Raw genomic sequence first — 20,731 nt, forward strand, 5'->3', positions numbered from 1 at the left:
CCCTTTGCCTCTGTTAGTTTTTTTCTTCAAATTGGTCACACAAAAATTTCAAGTTCCTCAAATTAAGTCCATACCTGAATTTATTAGCATAGAGCACACTACATTATTAAATACCTACAACATAAACATATACGCAATAATATCTAGTTGAAATAGTAAGAGTATGTTCACTCTTGATCAGAGATCTTAGATTTGAATCAGTCTGAACATTCAGCCATAATAAATTTTTTGAAGGAGAGTTTCGCCATATACTCCTGGTTCTATTTATAAAAATAAATTTACTTTTTAGGTTCATTGAAAAAACAATGATCCATATATAGTTTAGATATATTAGTTATTCAATATATTTAAAAAAACATATATTTTCTTATAAATAAGACCAAAGAGAATATTATACATGATATTTATAACTCTATAGATTAGTTCTGTGTAGTTATAGCCGAAAAAATATCTGATTTATACCTAAATGAACCAAAAATATTAAACCATAGTTTCATAATATCGGTATACCCTGTGACCTCATCTGAAATAAATACCACTATAATAAAGTATTAAGTTATTATAATATAGGCCGGTTAATGAGTAATTAACCTCCACGAGATGCCCCTTATTAGATGTTAATCTCTGATTTCTGTCAATAAACATATATGTTCGGTCCAATTCATTTTTATAATCTTAGATTAATCATTTCTCACTTAGAAGTAATACAAGTGTAGATCTTTGGTGAACCCATTGTATATCACACTTTCATTTATTAGATTGAATAAAAGAGAAACAATAAGCTTAGACAATAAAAGAGAAACACAGAAACAAAGTACTATATATATAGTACCCAACACAACCACATAAATATACTCTTTCTTCCTCACGTTCTTGTAGTATAACAAACTCTAACACAAACACACAAACAACCTTCAACCACTCACGTACTACACAAATATGTCAATACAAGAAACGACGTCGTTATGGTGGACTACTCACCAACAACAACAACGACAAGAACGACAAGAGAAGACCAAGGGTCATCAACAAGAGGAAGAAGGTGAATTAGACGACGACGTCGTTTTAGAGTCAATGATGAAACTGAAAACGGCTTCAGCTTCGGTGTCTGCGTCGGCGTCTGTATCAGAAGAAGAGAAAGAAGCTATGTTTGAGAAACCCTTAACACCAAGCGACGTTGGGAAGCTGAACCGTCTCGTGATACCGAAGCAACACGCGGAGAGATATTTCCCACTCGACTCAGAAGAAACGAAGGGACTTCTACTGAGTTTCGACGACGAGTCAGGGAAGTGTTGGAGGTTCCGTTACTCGTATTGGAACAGTAGTCAGAGTTACGTTCTTACCAAAGGTTGGAGTCGTTATGTGAAAGATAAACGTCTTGATGCCGGCGACGTCGTTTTGTTTCAGAGACACCGTACACATCCTCACCGGTTTTTTATCTCTTGGAGGCGCCGCCATGCTACTGCTGCCGCAACAGCGACGGTTCATGCTGGCCCTAGTACTGACGGCAATGGCGCTGTTGCTTCTGTTGGGTGGTCCAGAGGACTCTACCCTGCGCATCATCCTTATCCTACGCATCATCACCCTTTCTCATATCATGCTGCAGGTTTTTACTTCTCTAACTATCTTAATAAAATCGACATTATTTAAAATTATTTAAAATTTTAATTTTCTAACATATTTAGCATATTAAAATCTGTAAAGTTTTTTTTTTTTTCATTTAAAATAGAGTAACTTCCAGTTATTTGGGACAGGGAGGAATAGCGTGAAAGCTACGCGCTTCTGTTTTTGTTGAATTAATTTTGTTTGTTGTTTTTGTTGTATTTAACGTGGTAAAAATAAAACTAATGTTATTCCAACTAAGGACATTGTTTTTGTTTTGTTTCTTTTGTTTGTTGGGTCTTCGTCAATAGAAATTTAAATGCATTTTCCGTATTTTATTTATTTATTTATTTTTGGATTGAAAATAAAAGTATGGGCATTTGCACGTGTTGTAATTTGACAGGTGAAGGGACCCAAAGTCAGGACACAAACGCACCTTGTGGAAACAATTCGAGTACTTCCAGGGTGCTGAGGCTGTTTGGAGTGAACATGGAATGCCAACCTGATAATAATATTAATGATTCCGAAGCGGCAGAATGCTCTTATAATATGTCACAAGGACCACAATTCTACCACCACCTCCACCGTCAACCACCGTCAAACACTCACCATCACATGCTACGTCAACAACAACCATAGAATCAATCAATTTCTATAAGACATGCTCACTCTCCTAACTAGATTCTCTCTTTTGTTTAATTAATTTTAATTATTATTATTATTAGTAGTATAACTAATGACTATGTCATTAACATGATGCATGAAAGGAACCGTTTCTTAATTGTTTATGATTATTATTATAAGTATAGTATTTAGGTTCACGTTGAAGATTGTAGAGGATCTTTCTTGTCTTAAATTCAGGAGATGCATGTAAATGGAAATAGTTTGTTTATTTGTTTCGTGAGATTTTCTTGTTCCCTATCAATCAAGCAAATATTCATTACTTTCTACTATACTAAGATGTGAATGCCAGAACAGACACCTATAATTTGATTCTTTTTCATTATTATAATTTATAACAAGTTACCTGGCGCTGGCGCAGTGTGAAAACGATGTGTTTGTTGTAAGCATAAAATAATATATTTTCTTAGTACTAGTACTAGTTTAACTTGGGTCATGTGATGTTTAAATGCGATGGAGCTAAAGTTTCATCAAACCTTGGAGTCAAATTAACATACATAAAATAATCTCATTTTTATATTGTCCACTTTGCATGGTATGCTTATGAATCAACTCATAATTGGAAGTGTGATGAAATATGACGATATTAAATTATGAATTTTTCAATTAACGTTTGTGGGCCTTAAAAGCCTTGATTAAGAATCATCATTAAAAAAGATAATGAAGTTTATTATTGAAATTTGAAGGTGGCTTTTCGGGTAACATTTATACTATTGTAGAACTTGATCTAAAACTTTCCAGAAGCAAAACTCAAGAAATGAGAAAGTATGGAAGTCAACTAAGTAGGTTAGGCTTTTAGTTGTGGTAAAGATATCCTTCTAATTAGTGTCTCTTCATGTCACTCTCAAGTAGTTTATCCCTCTTCAGTATCCCAACACTTCATAGTTTTCCTGAATCTCAGGGATATCTTTCCTCTTTGTGCTTTGGGATTGGATCCTCCGTACTAAAGGAAAGAATAGGTGAAATTAAGTTCAGTCTTTGGAAAAAGTGTAGGAATACAAATACAAAAATCATATTGCATTAGTTCCTTTGTTAGAAATTTTTTTTATGCTTAAATTTTGGTTAGAGATTAAGGTGTTTCAAATTGAGTTTTAACATTAATACTCTATAAAATCTCTCTCATAAACCAATTTTAATATCTCTTACCATGATAAATTGAGTTGCAAACCTACATGGAATAACTAGAAGAGTAAAAATTTAAGAGATGAAATCAAGCACAAAATTTCTTATAACTAAAATAGTAAATGATTTGAAATTTTTAATAATATTTAAATTGAAAACATTACATACTAATAATATTTTTCATACATTAACCCTTAAACAATTTACTTCTTATATTTATTTATATTAAGACTGGTGATCTATCTCAATTTAGAGAAATTAAAATTTAAAATACAAATTATTTTAGAGAAAAAATCGTCAAAATAAACTGATAAATTTTTATATATTATACAGATACAAATGAGACTAATTATTTTTTTATTAGTGATGTTTATTGTTTAAAAGAAACAAGCTAAGAATTAATTTGTGGGCTTTTGGGCAAAATCCCACATTTCAAGGGGTGTGTCAAAAAGTGTATGTAAACTTTTACTAATCTGTAGTGAAAAAATGTAGTGGCAGGAATCAATAGTGAGTGGATATGGGATTGCAACAGGTTTTGAAGCAAATGAGAAATCATAAAGGACAGGGACAGGTAGATAGGACATCCCAGAATTGACTAAATTAACCCACTTGTCAGGTTCCTCCCCCCTCAAACCCTACCTAAAAGGGAAAGAGAAATAAATGGTGTAGAAACATAAACAGAAAGAGTTGAAAAACTAGGAAGGAGTAAAGAAACTAAATCCCTGAATTTCATACCAAACTTTCACACCAAAAGAATAGCAATGAGTAAACCATAGGTGTGTAGGGGTTAGTATTGATGGGAAAAGAAATGAAAGCAGAACCAAGCAAGGGTATGGAAAGAAAATTAGAGTAGGACCCAGTAATGAAAACTAGGTGACATCATCACAGTGCCTATATAGAGAATTTAGGCCATAGGAAATCAGAAATGAGGAATCAATTTTGTACTGTTGGGATTCTGCCTGAAGATTTTTCACAAGGATTCATCATCATATAGACATGGGAGGAGGTAAGAAATGTTGCCAGTGCAGTGATGGTGTGCTCCTATTTGGCATAGGTGGGTAAAGTGAGTGGGTGGGTAAACTTGACTTTTGACTTCAAATATCATACAATCAAAATATGTATAGGCAATAATCAAACCAACACAAACCACATGCTGCAATATGCTTCCAGCTCAGAAAATCATCTGCACTAACATCTCAGCCTCAAGTAATACTATAGATTTGCAGCTAAAGAAAAAAAAAGTGTTTGGGTGATCATGAGTATGACCAGAGGGGATACTTTTGGTATATGCTTATGGGGTCCCAATGTTTTGAATTTTTGTCTATATACAAATTTTACCTCCCATGAGTGTATTCGTGTAATGACAAGAGGGTGGTTATCTTCTGCTCATTTCTCATTTGTCATCACTGATGAGAGAGTTTAAACATGTGGATGAAAATCAAGTGAAAAACTTGAGCATGTCAACAGGCCATGGTCCCCCCCACTCTGTTGTGGACAGACCTGTTTTTATATGGTCTGTTTTTGTAGCAGGTGTAGGTTATTGCAAAACTACAAAACAGCACGCTTTGAAATAAAAGGGAAGAAAGAACGTTTACCATGTAACTGACTAGGGTAAAATGTTTAGGCAAAGATGGAAAAAAGAAAGTGAGACATTATACCAAGAAAGAGACAAATATATCCCTAAAGAGAAAACAAGTAACACAGTATATCACTCAAGGCTACTTACAATGAATAGTGTATAGAAGTTTTATCCTTTTACTTGTTGGCTGACAAACAAAAGGCAGAATGAGTGATTGATTTCCACCACTGAACCTCTACCCTAAGTCCATAGTTCTGTACAAGCAGTGCAAGTTAATTTCTTTTCATTTTATTCCTTCCCTTATCCCTATCTCTCCAACACAGTGGTGATATGGGTTCTAGGCACACAAGAAATGTCCAAATTTTGGGTACAAAGTGAGGTATATAATATATATCATTCAGGAAAAGTACGGTTTTACTGACTGAAATTTTTGCTGTGGTACAAACAACTGCTTGTATAAACGACAAGGTAATGAGAAAATGGGAATGTGACTTAACAATGAGGTGCTTTTGATCAAATGATCCATCACACTGAATTACTAAAGCAAATTCCTACAAATTTAAAAATCCAGAGAAAGAGAAAGAATAATTCAGCAATGTTTGAGGACCCAAAGAAGAGAAGAGCTTCAACTGATCACTGTGTTTAAACAGTGGCTTCATCAAAGCTTTTAGTATTAATCAAGTTAGTGCAGAATAATTATGCAAAAGAACGACAGGAGTGCAGAATACCTTTATGAGTAATCAAATACTGTGCCATGTGATCATTGGGGGCCCATAAAGATTTACACAACAGGCCCATTGTGCTATGCTTGAGAAGGAGTCCAGTGTCTCTCAGTGGCTCAATGGATCTTCAAGTGGGAGGGTCCTCAGATATGTGGTGTTTGTTTGGCATTAGCTTCCAAATAATGGCCAATCAAAGAAATAAAAGAACTTTACCTGCAGGAGTGGTATAGTTATTATGATTAATACACTGCAGATAGCTTGAAAGGAAAAAATTTAAGAGAAATAATGTGAATGTATCCCTTTAATTCACTCCACTAAAGACTAAACAATACTTTGAAAAAGTAAAGGGGGGATGAATCTCACCATGAGCCTCCTTTAGGACATGGCACATAGTTGGGAACTGAAAATTTTCTTCCAGAAGAATAAGGCACCATATTCATATCACCTGAATCCTTTTGAATCTAGAAATCTATGTCCTAAGGCCTAACCATAAGCAGATAAGCATCTTTCTATTAAAAAATGTATTGAAGTAATTACTTTTTTCCAAAATAGTAAAACTATTCCCTCATAATTTAGAGAAATTACTGTAGTTGCATGCTTCATTAGGAAAGTCCAATATAGCAGGCTTTACATCCAAAAGCTGAAGGCAATAATATTATGTGGGGCCTTCATTGATCTTATCTTTCACATTATCTCAACCTCCACGATGAAACTAAAACTACTCACCCTAAAACTGTTCAACTTAAAACTATTCAACCTGCATCTCATGGTCCAATTTTTCTTCCACATACATGTGCAGAAGATTACATACCGTGGTAGAAGTGCTGCCCCCCAGTCTCAAGCTTATTATTGAGCACACGTGTAGTCAGCAATTATTGTAAAATCCAAAAGAATTCCACTAAAAGAATTGAAAGCACAATCTACACTAATTAGCATTAGCCAAAGATACCATGCACCCAAGTCTAGAAGCAATCATATAGAAAACCTATACTTAGGCAGATGCATTCATGTATCTATAAGATAACAGAAAAAAATACAATTGTGATAAGTTGATGAATGAATATTTGAATTCATATGGTGATTCTTTCACTGTCCATCAATGAGAAGAAATACGGGGAGAACGAAATTCAAAGCCCCCTAGCTCAACTTTCATAGAATAAGTAAGTTCAGCAACCATTGATTACAAGATCAAAATCACAACACTAAGACCTAAATATACCATTTGGTATAGCTGCTAAAGAAGGATGGAATCAACTTATGCCAATGCTAATATTTCTCGGAATAAAGAAGCACGCACAACTTCAAACTTCGTAAAACAAAAAATTGCAAAAACAAAATTCTGGTGCTACCACAGTATACCAAATGCACTAATTTGGAACATATATAATTATATTTTCTCAGTGCGATGTACATTGAAACCCTTGAATTTCCATAAATAGACTAATTTCTAGTCTGGTTCTAGATGACAGGTAGCTAAGCGGGAGAAGACATTCAAGTTGATTTTTTTGATGCATCGGCATTTTCTTCAGTTTTGGAATTTTCTTTCTCCACTACTTGCAGAACACCCTCTTGATATCCCTCTATAAAACTCTTCATAGCATCTCTGTATGCAGAAGCTCTGGTCATATACACACGCTGCAAAGCAGGTCTGAGAGTCTCCATGCCCCCTCTAGCAGCTACAGCTGTATTTTACCCATTAAAAGATACAAATGGATGGTCAAAATCACCATCACAAACTTACAATTCAAAGCAATGATTTGAAAACGTAACCAGAAAAAATCGTTACAAAACCAAAAACAAATATAAAGGACAGGAAGGTTATAGACCCTAAAAGTCATTATAGCAATAAAATCTATACAGATTTTGCCTCAACGACAAGAACTGAGAGTTTCACTCTGAGCTCCAGGGGTTGCACACAAGGTTTTAAATTACAATGACAGTTACTATAGTTATATTATGATCTCTGTTATTGAGCAAAATTATGGACTAGTACAGTCATTGTTTTCTGAAGCCTTCAAAAACCTTTGCATTGTAAAAACAATTGCAATACAGACTGCAATTTAAAATCATGACATACAAGTTAATGAAAAATCAGACTAATTGTTCATGTTCGTCAAAGAGTTATTTTGGCCCTCTAAGAGAAGGTAATCTTTGAGTTGACGCTCAGCATCTTCCTAATTGCTTTCAAATTTCAATTAATGTTAGACAACAATGCACTGGCTGTATTAGATTTTGTGTGAGACATGTATGGTTTGATTAAATAATTATGACAAAACTATAAATAGACATAAAAAACAACTTTTTAAAATTTTAGTGACAAACATCATTCTACTTTAATACGCTATAATAATCTTAATTTTAAGATGCTATTGAATCCAAATGGCATAACAGAATTAAACCAGAGAAAGAGATGGTGCTATAATAATCTTAATTTTAAGATGCTATTGAATCCAAATGGCATAACAGAATTAAACCAGAGAAAGAGATGGTACCGAGTTCCTCGAGTATTGAGGGTTCTTTATTTTTAGCTGTTTCCTTTATAGCATTAGGTTCATCCGTCTTGGAGTCATTTGGCCGAAGATCAGGACCAATGTCACGAACCCAGCTAGCAGCATAAAGCCTAGTAGCTCTTTTCAAAACCTGAAGACTGAATGTGAGGTAACATACTAACTCGACGTGATAAAAGTTGGAAGCATTTATTATTAATGGAAAACGGCATACCCAGATGCGCTGCTCCCAGGTCAATTTGCGGCGCGTTTTAAGGTTAGGAGGATTGGGCAAAGAGGACGGAAAAGCAATTTCTTTGAGATCATAGCGAATGTAGTCATAAAGTTTCCTACACACAACCCTCACTTTCATTTCACACCTCCAAAACTAGCAACTAGCAGAAGCACAGTAGGGAGATGGTTAGAGGGGAAATGAGACAATGGCTCAACTGAATCATTGGTTAAAACAACCCATGATATGAAAGCTAAAATCTAATCAATTCACTGGGACTTTTTGTTTTATGTTTTGAAATTTTCAAAAATGAAAATCAGTTTTAGCTGAATTTTGATAAATTTTAAAACTAAAATCAGTTTAAGTTTTGAGAAAACAAAACCAGAAATCAAAGTCAACAAAAATATCATTGAAACAAAATTTGAATAACAAAATGAATGCAACAATAGTGAAGAAGAGCCAAATCAGAATTTCGCAAAGAACAATTAAGAATAAAATAATTGAAAACATATAGGAACACAAACAAGCAAAATTTGTTAGCTTTGTTTCAATCTAAGAATACCATGTGTGTAAGAAAGCATTGCCAATAATCCAAATGTTGGGGGTTTGCTGGCTAAAATCATGAAAGCAATGTCAACCGTGAAAGAAATCTCAATTATCCTGAATGGTGTGTATAAATCAATACCAAATCAAATTGGAAACCCACTCAACAGTAACAATTGAACACACAAGATAAAATCATTGAAACAAACCTGGGAGTACAAGACGACACGTAGCACACAGTAGAAGAAAATCGAAGGTAGCTCTTGAATGATGGCAGCAAAACTTTTTGCCGGAAGAGAGACCGATATAGGGCCTGTTTGGATAAACAGCTTCTGTTAGTGCTTATGACACAAGAGCATATGGCATAAGAGCTTATGGTGATAAGCAAATTTGCGTTTGGATAGTACATAATAATAAGCACTTGTACAAAGTCAAATGTTTAGATGTATAATTGCAAAAGTACTTATAAATTTTAAAATTCAACAAGGAATAGCATGGCATAGCGGAGGCAGAGTTTGGCGCAGCACTTTTGGCCCACGAGCCGCCAATAGCGGATGTAGCGGTTGCTATTGCAGCCCCAAAACGCCATCGCAATCGCTATTAGGGTTTCAGGGGGAAAATTCTTCAAATCCTTTTTTCATACCCATGTTTTCTTAAGGGTATACATGTCAATTCAGTTCGGATCCTTTTAAGAGAAAAATAATGTTATTCATTCTGTTATATTGTTCATACTTTTGACTCAGTTCTGAACACCAATTTACTACAACTCTTAATAGAAATATATAACATCAAACATTTCTAAAAACAGAGGAGACAAAAACATAAATACAATAATTTAATTTGTTACAATGTTTTATTGGAGATAAATCTCTTGATTCCTTTCAACCTTTTGTTTAAACTTACATCCACTACTAGAAAATTCGCTTTTAGTGACCGATTTAGTGACCAAAAAATTTTGGTCACTGTAGTGACCGAATTAGCCACCGATATATGATATTCATGAGCCAATTTTAATAGGTCACTAAATCGGTCACTAAAATACATTAGCCACCGATTTAGAGACCAAAATTTAGTGACCGAAATTTCAGTCACTGTAGTGACCGAATTAGCCACCAAAATTTGATATTCATGAGCAAATTTAAAGAGGTCACTAAATCGGTCACAAAAAATATTTTTTTATGCAATTTAATTTATATATATAAATTAGAGACCGAAATTTCGGTCACTAATATTTTTTATTTTTTTTTATTTTTAATCCTCTTTATTATATTATTATTTCCTTTCCATTTTTTTAAAGATTTTAATTCTCTTTCAATTTTTAATTTTTAATAAAATTTTCATATTTTTTATTGTTTTAACATATAATATATTTGTAAAATACTATATGTATATATGTTTAAATATAAAATATAACAATAGATGTAAAGTGGTGAAGGGGTAAGTTCTTCTTAAAATATGTAGAGGTCACAAGTTCGATTCCTAGGTATCACAACTTTTGATTTTATTTTATGAAAAAGACTACTAAAATCGGTCACTGAATTCGGTCACAAATTCGGTCTCTAAATTTCGGTCACTAAATTCGTCGCAGATGCTTAGCGACTAGCACTTTTTCAACCAAAATATAATGGTCACTAAATCGGTCGCTAAACGTTTTAGTGACCGATTTTTAAACATTTTTGGTCTCTAATTCGGTCACTAAAAGCGAATTTTCTAGTAGTGATCTCTGACTTGGTGCTACCAGTCAATTAGAGAACAGGGTAGCTGCTAGATAGCAGAATTTCTACAAAAAGATATTACAGGCACCATACTACATAAAACTCTTCAAATATATTGGGCAGCAGCATGGTCTATCTTTTAATCCAACATAAAAAAATAATATGTACTTGATACTTAACTACGAGTTTCAAGCAAGTGTCGATTAGAGTTCAAATATTACATGAATTTTGAGAGGTAACGAGTGATGTTGATCCTTTCCTAGTTGGCATTATAACTAGATAATAAGAAAACAAAACATATTCTATCTTCTCATATGAAAAGCTCAAATACATGAATTTTACAAGCATCGATCTTGATAGAACATTATGGTGAAAGTTGATCCATGTAGCCGACCCCATTTAGTGGGATAAGGCTTGGATGATGTTGTTGTTGCATGCAATTTTCTCTGAAAATAGTCACAAGTGTAGCTCCTATCAATTACATCTCTAGTTGTAACAAGTCTGGCCAAACAAATTTAGCTAACCCTAAAACTAAATCCCTAGAACACAATGGAACTAATTATGGTGTGCTTGATCATAAAAAAAAAAACTAATTAATTTCTATTACAGAAAAACAGAACTAGGAACACAAGACCTCTTTTCACAAACACATGTCAAAGTAACTATGTTTGATCATTGAACTCTATTACACAAACATACTTCAAAGTAACTATGCTTGATCATTGAACTCTATTACACAAAAACCCATTTCATAAAAGCTATTTGTATTGCATCCACTTGATTCGGTGGAAATTGCCAAATCGTAAAACCATTTCCACGATCACGTTCTAAAGAATTTTCAAAGTCACGGCACTATTCGATACTTGGACTCTCCAGAACTGTTTGAGGTTTGGATGTCAAAATTGTAATTTCTTCATCTATTCCATCTCTTTAGCATAACAGATAAAAACCCTAAAATTAGACTATGCACAAAGGAGGAAGAGGAACATACCAAACAGATAGAGAGCGAGACTCGGAGATGGAGATAGTAGACACAGTCAGGCAAAGGTTCTGGCGACGAGCTTGGAAGCGACGGTGACGAGTAACTTTGCAGGAGGAGTTGAGGAGAAAGTTTGGTCTCAAAAGCCCCTTCAATGGCTGACTGGGAGAGTTACCGAGAGAGAGACGAGAGTCGTGATTGAGTCTTGTTTCATCTTGAAACAGAGCGAGAAAGCCACTGCCGCGAATGAGAGAGAACGACAGGGATGTTTGGTTTCGATTGTTGTTGTTGTTGTTTATTGCTTTGTTCAAATCGAAACAGAGAGAGGAAGGAGAACGTACGGTACGGTATCAAGAGAAGAGTACATTGGGCCATAGATCCTGCGGTCCAGCAACTCATGTTGCTATGAACAGGGCCCATCGCCCCAACCTCTTCAAAGTTCAAACCCTCCTTTTGTTTTGATTTCAAGCCTAATTTTCAATAAGTGGTGGTTTTCACAATAAAAATCATCCAAAATAATAAGTAAAGATCATGTTTATTTTAAATTCAAAATTATTTTCAAAAAAATAAAAATATTCAAATTCATCACTATATTTTTCGTCCAAGCACGAAGTTTTTCATTGCTCAAGTGCAAATCTCGCCCAAGTACGAATCTCATTTCAAAAGTTTGTCTTTTCCGCCCAAGTGCGATTAGATCCATTTTCAATAAAATCAAAACCCTAAAGCATACTTGGTCCATATACCAAGTCCTACCCATTGTTTTGTAAGTCGATCGCTTCATCGCATTGCCATCAACCTTCTCCTTTCTCAAAGTCAAAAATGATTTTCAAATTTGTTTTCAAACACTTGATCTAACGTTAAGTTTTTTATTACAAAACCTTTTTCTCAATTAAACCAAATGATCGGGTGACAATTGGAGTACACCTCTTGAATACCTTGACCTTTTGGATTAAAACACATTAATTAAACAAGGACAACAAGTGACAATTGGACTCGCTTCCTTTTGAATACATTGGGTAAAAAATGCGCTAGAAGAACAGCTATGCTCAAACCTTTATTAAGAGTCCGCAAAGATCATTTTTACCAACTTGGATAACAAGAGACAATTGGATTTGCATCCTTTTGAATATCTTGGGTGAACAACGCGCTAGGAGCACACCTATGCTCAAAATATTCACTAAACATCCATTCTAAAATCAATCAACCCAAAATTTGGGTCCCATCGAGTACGATGGATGTAAGGGGTGCTAATACCTTCCCCTTGCTTAACCGACTCCCGAACCAAAAAATTTGGTTGCGAAGACCATCTTATCCATTTCATCTTATTCTTTCTGCTGATACGATAAGTGATGATGATATTGTTGTGGAGTGTATTATCTACGACCAGAGCGTCCACGAGTTGATTAAAGACACATCATCGGTCAGATTCTCATTTGAGATTATTGATGGATATCTGCAGTGGTATTATCGTGTGCCACATCCTCAGTTGGTGTCGCCCCCACGTGATGCACGTAGAGAGGTTCCAGGTCCTGAAGATGCTTGAACGTCCAGAATCATCTGCTATAGTCTATTTTTTAATGTTTTAGACTTTTAATGTTTTAAGTTTTAATGCTGTAATGTTACAATCTACCCAAAAATGGTATAATTCAAAACTATGTTATAATAAAAGCTCGATGTTGGTAATAATTCTTAGTGAAAATATTACAACTAATTAAAGTACGGTGGTGATAACAAATCTAAGTCACTTATTCCAAACTAACATATGATGGTATCATAGGCGAAAGATGTAGCCAATATTGAAGACGTCCTTCAAATCCTAACATCCAAGATGTCGAAACTTGAGAATGAAACTTCTTCCAATATATCGTGACGCGTGGCAATGGGAGCCCATCTTTCATATTAACCTGATTACAAAGTAATTTAAATTATTTCACATATAATAAAAAATTAAAGTAACTCACATATTTAAAATAAAGATTACTTGAATCCAACGATCATTGTTGACAAGCTCAATTCAGTAAATAGAGGCAGTTGATGAATGCGGGGTTGTCATAGGAAATAAAGTCAAACACAAGTTGCCTAAATGCACAAGAATGACATTATAGCGATTCACTGTCAAATAACCCATGTTTGGTAATGTCAACCATTTCTCTTGTGGCTGAAAACCAATATTATCTATCATCAATCCATTTCTCACTTCGGATAATCGATCTCCGAACAACCTCTCATACAAACCCTTCATGTATTTGTCTCTTATTTCCATGTCCAAGTCTCGACGAACAATTTTCCAACCATCCTCACTATACCACTACATGGGTTATTTGACTCTAAATCTGCAGTTACCATATGATTCAACATTAAAAACCTCTGTAATATATGGTCTAATATGACTTGGAAACTGAAAAGTGAAATCATGCTTCTTGAATTGTGATTGCTTATTTGATTGTGATTGCTTCTTAGAAGTTTGTGATGTTTGACATAATTTTTGTGAAGATTGAGATGTCTGGTCAACATACTCATGATATGAAGGATCCTTATAAACATCATACCCATCCGGTTTCTTCCATTTTTTCTTCACTCCTCGTTTGGTTTTATTTTTTCAGGTGGTGGACACATTGAAATTGTCGTGGGATAAGCAAATTCACAAACCATACTTTTCAATGCTCTTTTCCCAAACATCTAATGATTTAAACATTTTCCATAATTTATCTATTGCAATACTCATATCCACCTCTGAACCATCTTCTTCATCTACTGACAACTCCCCTTCCATACTTAGTATCCTCCATTGAAGATGAACATTTTTTATATGTATTAGAATTCCAACAACAATATATATTCCCAACTCATAAGCACAAGGTAAACCATAATTTGTCGGGGTCCGTAGAACTGGCCCTGCGCCTACTCAACCATCTATTTCTAGTGACAACCAGTCGGAGCAAGTCGTCCAGCCCGTAGCTGGAAAACCTTCGTCTCAACGGCTCTAGCGGGGAAACCATCTATTTTTTATTTGTTAATTACTTAAAATATTTATTTTGAATAAATCTAATTATTTAATTATTTTGTATTATATTTTTTATCCAGCTAAACATATCTACTTTGATTAAAACACCAAAGACTTGATTTATTTATTTATATTCTTTCAAATTACTTTTTAATTGTCTCTGTTTTTCAATTAGTAAACCCAATAACCAAGAAGCCCAAAACCCAAACCTAATTCCCCAAACAAACCAACAGACTCGTGCTTCATCCAATTAAGCCTCTCCGACGATGCAGATCTTCGTAAAAGAGTCGTCCGATACCATCGACAATGTGAAAGCCAAAATCCAAGACAAAGAAGGAATCCCACCGGACCAGCAACGTCTCATTTTCGCCGGCAAACAGCTCGAAGACGGCCGCACTCTAGCTGACTACAACATCCAGAAGGAATCCACTCTTCACCTTGTTCTCCGTCTCCGCGGTGGCGCCTTGCATTGCTCTCAAATGGCGAAGCTCATCTTCCTCTTTCTCACTCTCATTCCAGTTCTCTGCACTTCCTTCTCTCCTGATAAACCCTCAGATCGTCGCATCCTTGTCTTAGTTGATGATTTTGCAGTCAAATCTTCACATTCTCTATACTTCAAATCTCTCCAATCTCGCGGATTCGATCTCGATTTCAAGCTCGCCGATGACCCCAAAATCGCGCTCCAGAGATACGGACAGTATCTCTATGATGGATTAGTTTTGTTTTCCCCAACAATTGAACGTTAGTTTTGCAATTTTTTATTTTTCCCCATTTTTAATTGGTTGTTAGATCTTAATCTTTGTTACTGTTTTAGAAATGGGTCTTTGTTAATTTTTGGTTTTAGGTTGTTTATATTTTGAATTTTCCATTTTTTAATTTTTGTAATTTGTAGGTTTTGGTGGATCTATTGATGCTGCTGCTATTTTGGATTTTGTTGATTCCGGTCATGATTTGATAGTTGCTGCTGATAATAATGCATCTGATTTAATCAGGGAAATTGCTACTGAGTGTGGAGTGGACTTTGATGAGGTGATTGTAGTTGAATGAGTTTTTGTACATTGACATTTCTCAGTTTTGTGTTTATGTTATGGTTGTTCATTGTTCAGTGTGCTTGGATGCTATTTTTTGTATGCTGGTTTAGGTCATATATCTAAAATAATACTATCTCTTTACTTGTGTATTTTTGTTTGTGTTATTTTTTCCTAGGATTATACTGCTGTTGTTGTAGATCATGCGGGATATGCAGTCTCCTCTACTGAAGGGGATCATACATTGATTGCTAGCGATGATTTCATTAAGTCTGACGTGATCTTGGGAAGCAAAAAAATTGAGGCAAGTTTGTTGTTAATTTACTTGTTAACTGCATTTCGCTCAATTAAGGGTCAAGGCATAAACATTTAGCTGATTTTATGAAGTTGTTTTTGTTTATTTCCTTTTTCATTTTTTGTTCTTTGTTTTAAAGGGGCGGGAAGTGGCTTGTTAGTCACAGGAAAATGCTTCTTATACACTGCAATGTTTTTTTTAATGATTTTCTCATTACATGCAATGCAACAGGCTCCGGTGCTTTTCCAGGGAATTGGGCATTCATTGAATCCTTCTAATAGCCTGGTAATAATGATTCCTAATCTTAGTTCACATGCAATCATAAGACTTAATGGGTTGATAAATTTACATTATTTCGGTTGTACTTCTCTCATTAATGTATTTCAATTCAGGTGTTGAAAGTTCTATCAGCATCTCCTACAGCTTTTTCTGCCAACCCAAAATCTAAGTTGACAAGTCCTCCATCACTACTTGGATCTTCAATCTCATTAGTTTCAGTTATACAGGTATATCTCTTTCTCCTATTGTGTATGTGTCGTTGTATTGTTTGCTATCCTCTTTTGTACTTTTCTTGCTTATTGCTTTTGGAATATGCATGGAAAGTTAGATTCTCAATTTTTTTTTTTTATAATTTTGTTTGAAATTACCCATTTCACTTGTGCAATAGTATAAATGCAAAAATATATTTGTTTTTGAGCATCTGGTTCTGGTGTTAAGTATGAATAGAATATTTTCACCTTTATCTTGTGTTTTCATTTATTGGACACACTTTACACATATTTTACTGTTCATTGCATACTGTTCTGATTTTTAAAGTGATTGATTCTGAAACTTACTTCTGATTCCTCATTTTTTATTCCCATTTTAATTGTCAGGCTAGAAACAATGCTAGGATATTGATCTCTGGCTCATTGAGCATGTTCAGCAACCGGTATGAAAGACTCACTTGACCTTGTTATCCTGGGTTTGATGATGCTAAATATGTAACCTCTGAAGCCCATTTTACTTTCAAAAACAATGATTATTTTGCAGATTTTTCAATTCAGGTGTGCAGAAGGCAGGCAGTCCAACCAAGTGAGTAAAGTGTTCAGCTTTTTTATTTTCCATCAAATATTTGTCTTACTCACTACTGGAGAACCATACCGTCTCTCTTATGGTTATTGTGGGTCAACTTACACTATCTCCAACCTACACTAGCCAATATGTCTCTTGTCGTTCAGAATATCAATTTTAGTGAAACATACTTTCTATTACAAAAAGTTAAGCAATTTCTGTTGTTTATCTATGAATAACAGACACGTCAAGTCAGGCAATGAGCAGTTCTTGACTGAACTTAGCAAATGGGTTTTGCATGAAAGAGGTCACCTCAAGGTAAGAGACAATTACTTCAGCCAATTTTGTTCACTTGTTTGATATTTGACATCATCAGTTAGCATCACAACTGTTAATTAATATGCTGTTGCTTCATGTTGACATTTAGGCGGTGAATGTGCAACACCACAAAGTCGGGGAAACTAATGAACCATCGATCTACAGGATCAATGATGATTTGGTAGTTTGAATATTATTTCATTACTGATGCATGCCATGTTTTCTTTAATTGAAAGTTAATATTCGCTGATGCTTGCTTCTCAAATCCTTTTAAAGGAATACTCTGTTGAAATTTATGAGTGGTCTGGGACAACATGGGAACCTTATGTTGCTGATGATGTTCAAGTTCAATTTTACATGATGAGCCCCTATGTCTTGAAGAATTTATCAAATGACAAGAAGGTTCTTTTGAAATTTCTCTTGAACATAGGCTTATTTGGTTTGTAATCTCTTGATTGCAACTCACAGCATTGCATGTCCTCTTTCAGGGTCGTTATTTCACATCGTTTAAGGTTCCTGATGTCTATGGGGTTTTCCAGTTCAAAGTTGAGTATAATCGACTTGGATATACAAGCTTATCTTTAGCAAAGCAGGTAATTACCGATCCTCTAATATTTCAATATTCTTAAGATAATTACTGATCCTCTAATATTTCAATATTCTTAAGATGTTGACCAATATGGTACATAGCTATCGATGTAGCCTATATACTTAAAAAATGGAGATGTATCGGTGTCCGACATGTTTCCAATACCCATACACGTCTAATACTTCAAATACGTACTAATAAGTAATAAAGTATCAAATACATATTTTCACCGATTCTTCTCAAATACATATGTAATGCTTCTCAGAAACATCTTTGATCTTCTTACCAACTAAAGACACAATTATCTTCCGGATAGGCGGATACGATACATTTTCCATTTGTCATACTAACTATAGACACAATGACACACTATTCGTGTCACATTCATATTTCATACTAGAAATAATATATATACATCCCGTATCCCGGTTGTATTGTACTATGTATCCGGGCTTCTTAGATAGCTATGCGTTATTTATTAGCTTTGCCTATGCATGCAGTCAAACTGGTCCTAATTCTATGTTAGTTATTGTACAAGATTTTGAGTTTGTTACAAGATCACATCGAATTCCAATATTTGGCAACATGTAGTTTTTGAAACATTTTACTTTTCAGGATTATAGATTATAATTGGAAAAACACTAAACAATTCATGATGGGTATTGTTTAACTTTCCTTGTAGATTCCTGTTCGTCCTTTCAGACACAACGAATACGAGAGATTTATCGCATCTGCCTATCCTTATTATGGGGCAGCGTTTTCGATGGTAAGGATATTTCTCTCTCAGTGGGAAGGGATAATAATCAACCAAGTGAAATATGATCTTGAATTTCATCTTTCATACATTTGAAACCCTTATGTAATAACGTTTGAATTGTGATGCAGATGGCAGGTTTCTTTGTCTTCAGTGCTGTTCATCTTTACAACAAGTAGATCATTGCATTGCACGAAGTTAATGTAGTCTGTAACATGGGAGCTGTACTTATATTGAGATTGAAAATTTTGATTAGGCAATGATAGAAATCATAAAACAGGTGTTTCTAACATTAATATAGACTTGTTACTCTTATTATTATTATTATTCTGTCATTTGATTTTTAGTATTTAGTTGTGAACATCAATCACTGTGTAGCATTGAGGAACTGCAACATTGTGATGCTAGCCGTTACCATGAAACCAAAAAATAGTCCCAAACACACGATCCTTGAAATAAATTGAGTTTGGAAATCTTAGTTTGTTTCCTATCACTGCAGCATGTTTTTCTCCATACTCAAGCATTAACTAAAATAAAATCAATAACCTAGGCATAAGTTGTCATGGTAGCTAATTGATTTCTCATTCAAGGTTGTAATTGTACATTCTCCGGTTACCATTATAGTGAAGATATGTTAGTTATTTAATAAATAAATTTAAATAAAGTATATTCTTCCATTTGTTAATTTGATCTTACATGATGCAGCCGTTTCCCGGGCTTTCCTCACAATTGCACCAAACCAATTCATAAAACATGAAATGACATGAAAAACCATGCTATAAAAAATCAGCGTCATAAATCTACAAGGGTTTTTGGCAGGAGTATTAAAGCTTCTATATTGATCTTAAGAAACCAAAAATAAAAGTGAACCAGTTTAGTATGTGAAAAATGCATTGACTAATAGACTCTCTCTTAAGTTAGGCCTAAAACATGAGTTGACATTATAATTTATCTTAGGTCAAGAAATGGATGGCTTTCATTACGCAGATATCAAACTTAAGAGAACTCAATCTATCACCCATAAAATCAAATCTGGCACTTCTCATATTTTCGTATTGATAAAAATGCTTGTTATTATTTATTCTAAAAAAATTTACATTTTTTAATTTTTTTTACCATGGACATTTAGTAAAAACAAAATTTCGGTATTCATTGTGACGTTATTGTCGACAATAGTGTGTAAATCTCAATTTTCAGAGACGATTTACCGGAAATTTTGAAAAAAATTAGTGTTTTAGAAAACCACATAAACATACTGGAAATATTTTGAAATTTCCAGCTAGTAATAAAATCTTTTAGAAATTTTAAATCATAAATTTTGTATATGCTTGAAATTGCCGGTATGACTGCAGATAATTTTTTTTTACTTGTCTGGTCTAGAACTGACATCTTCTACAAATTCTTGTACATATTTTACAAATTCCTTCATCACGGATGCCGTATGTTTTTTATGCAACAAATGTGATTTTTAATTGTTTTCCCGTCTTTATGAAACTGATAGTTTAATATTTATATATTGTAGTTGATAGATATTTAAGTCTCGGTCTGAAGTTTTAACATGAATACAAGCTACTGGTAAACATCATGGTATTATTGTTGTCATTGTTCAACCTGATTCTGCTAATAGAATGTTAGGGATGACAGATAAATTAATTATGTATTGTGAGAGAGGAGCAAATTACAAAAAAGAAGGAATGCATATGAAAGCAATAATTCTTCAGAAGGCCTTTATTGTATGCAAGTTAAATGTTCTTTTAGGTTGAGATCTGTTCTAAGTGGTATCGGTTGGAGGGTGATGGTTAGGTGCGGGATGCACAATCATAAACTATCTGAGAATTTGGAAGGCTATGACATATTGAGCCGTCTAAAAGATCAAGAAAGAAAGTTTGTGAATAACACGACGAAGTACAATTTGACTCCAATGTACATAGTTGCTGCTTTGAAAGACAAAGATCCAGAAAACCTCACGAGTGTTATCCAGATGTTTAAAGCTAGAGCTACATACAAAACGAGCAAGTGAGGTACATTG

General features: G+C 34.3%; 3 protein-coding genes across 11 annotated transcripts; 2 read left to right on the forward strand and 1 right to left on the reverse strand.

The window, feature by feature from the left end:
- The first annotated feature begins 729 nt into the window (after window positions 1–729).
- On the forward strand, window positions 730–2,584 carry LOC131610940 (B3 domain-containing protein At2g36080-like). Its single transcript, XM_058883036.1, has 2 exons — window positions 730–1,606; window positions 2,006–2,584. The coding sequence occupies exons 1-2, from the start codon at window positions 940–942 to the stop codon at window positions 2,239–2,241; spliced, it is 903 nt and encodes a 300-aa protein (XP_058739019.1). The 5' UTR covers window positions 730–939; the 3' UTR covers window positions 2,242–2,584.
- A 4,169-nt stretch (window positions 2,585–6,753) lies between these two features.
- On the reverse strand, window positions 6,754–12,040 carry LOC131610941 (uncharacterized). Of its 9 annotated transcripts, none has more exons than XM_058883043.1 (6): window positions 11,674–12,040; window positions 9,177–9,280; window positions 8,987–9,084; window positions 8,428–8,587; window positions 8,199–8,346; window positions 6,754–7,388 (listed from the first exon to the last, which is right to left on the reverse strand). In XM_058883043.1, exons 4-6 carry the CDS (start codon window positions 8,563–8,565, stop codon window positions 7,198–7,200), a joined length of 477 nt encoding a protein of 158 aa, XP_058739026.1. In that variant the 5' UTR covers window positions 8,566–8,587; window positions 8,987–9,084; window positions 9,177–9,280; window positions 11,674–12,040; the 3' UTR covers window positions 6,754–7,197. The 9 variants fall into 9 exon arrangements, with proteins under 9 accessions (XP_058739026.1, XP_058739025.1, XP_058739027.1 ...); XM_058883042.1 differs by lacking the exon at window positions 11,674–12,040 and adding an exon at window positions 9,431–9,644; XM_058883044.1 differs by lacking the exon at window positions 11,674–12,040 and adding an exon at window positions 9,375–9,644.
- A 2,796-nt stretch (window positions 12,041–14,836) lies between these two features.
- LOC131610943 (dolichyl-diphosphooligosaccharide--protein glycosyltransferase 48 kDa subunit-like) lies at window positions 14,837–19,069 on the forward strand. Its single transcript, XM_058883046.1, has 13 exons — window positions 14,837–15,406; window positions 15,558–15,694; window positions 15,872–15,997; window positions 16,220–16,273; window positions 16,381–16,494; window positions 16,864–16,919; window positions 17,021–17,062; window positions 17,284–17,359; window positions 17,469–17,540; window positions 17,636–17,761; window positions 17,848–17,952; window positions 18,631–18,714; window positions 18,834–19,069. Exons 1-13 carry the CDS (start codon window positions 14,932–14,934, stop codon window positions 18,879–18,881), a joined length of 1,515 nt encoding a protein of 504 aa, XP_058739029.1. The 5' UTR covers window positions 14,837–14,931; the 3' UTR covers window positions 18,882–19,069.
- The last annotated feature ends 1,662 nt before the right edge of the window (window positions 19,070–20,731 follow it).

This window comes from Vicia villosa, linkage group LG6 (genome assembly GCF_029867415.1).
Source record: "Vicia villosa cultivar HV-30 ecotype Madison, WI linkage group LG6, Vvil1.0, whole genome shotgun sequence".
Taxonomy (NCBI): domain Eukaryota; kingdom Viridiplantae; phylum Streptophyta; class Magnoliopsida; order Fabales; family Fabaceae; genus Vicia; species Vicia villosa.

Coding starts and splice junctions, on each gene's coding strand:
- LOC131610943 (XM_058883046.1), top strand. CDS start 14,932: ATGCAGATCTTCGTAAAAGAGTCGTCCGATACCATCGACAATGTGAAA. Junction 15,695..15,871: donor GTGGAGTGGACTTTGATGAG/GTGATTGTAGTT, acceptor ATTTTTTCCTAG/GATTATACTGCTGTTGTTGT. Junction 17,360..17,468: donor ATGAAAGAGGTCACCTCAAG/GTAAGAGACAAT, acceptor GTTGACATTTAG/GCGGTGAATGTGCAACACCA.
- LOC131610940 (XM_058883036.1), top strand. CDS start 940: ATGTCAATACAAGAAACGACGTCGTTATGGTGGACTACTCACCAACAA. Junction 1,607..2,005: donor TTTCTCATATCATGCTGCAG/GTTTTTACTTCT, acceptor GTAATTTGACAG/GTGAAGGGACCCAAAGTCAG.
- LOC131610941 (XM_058883045.1), bottom strand. CDS start 8,565: ATGAAAGTGAGGGTTGTGTGTAGGAAACTTTATGACTACATTCGCTAT. Junction 8,347..8,427: donor CCTGGGAGCAGCGCATCTGG/GTATGCCGTTTT, acceptor TTCAGTCTTCAG/GTTTTGAAAAGAGCTACTAG. Junction 7,389..8,198: donor CTCAATACTCGAGGAACTCG/GTACCATCTCTT, acceptor GGTAAAATACAG/CTGTAGCTGCTAGAGGGGGC.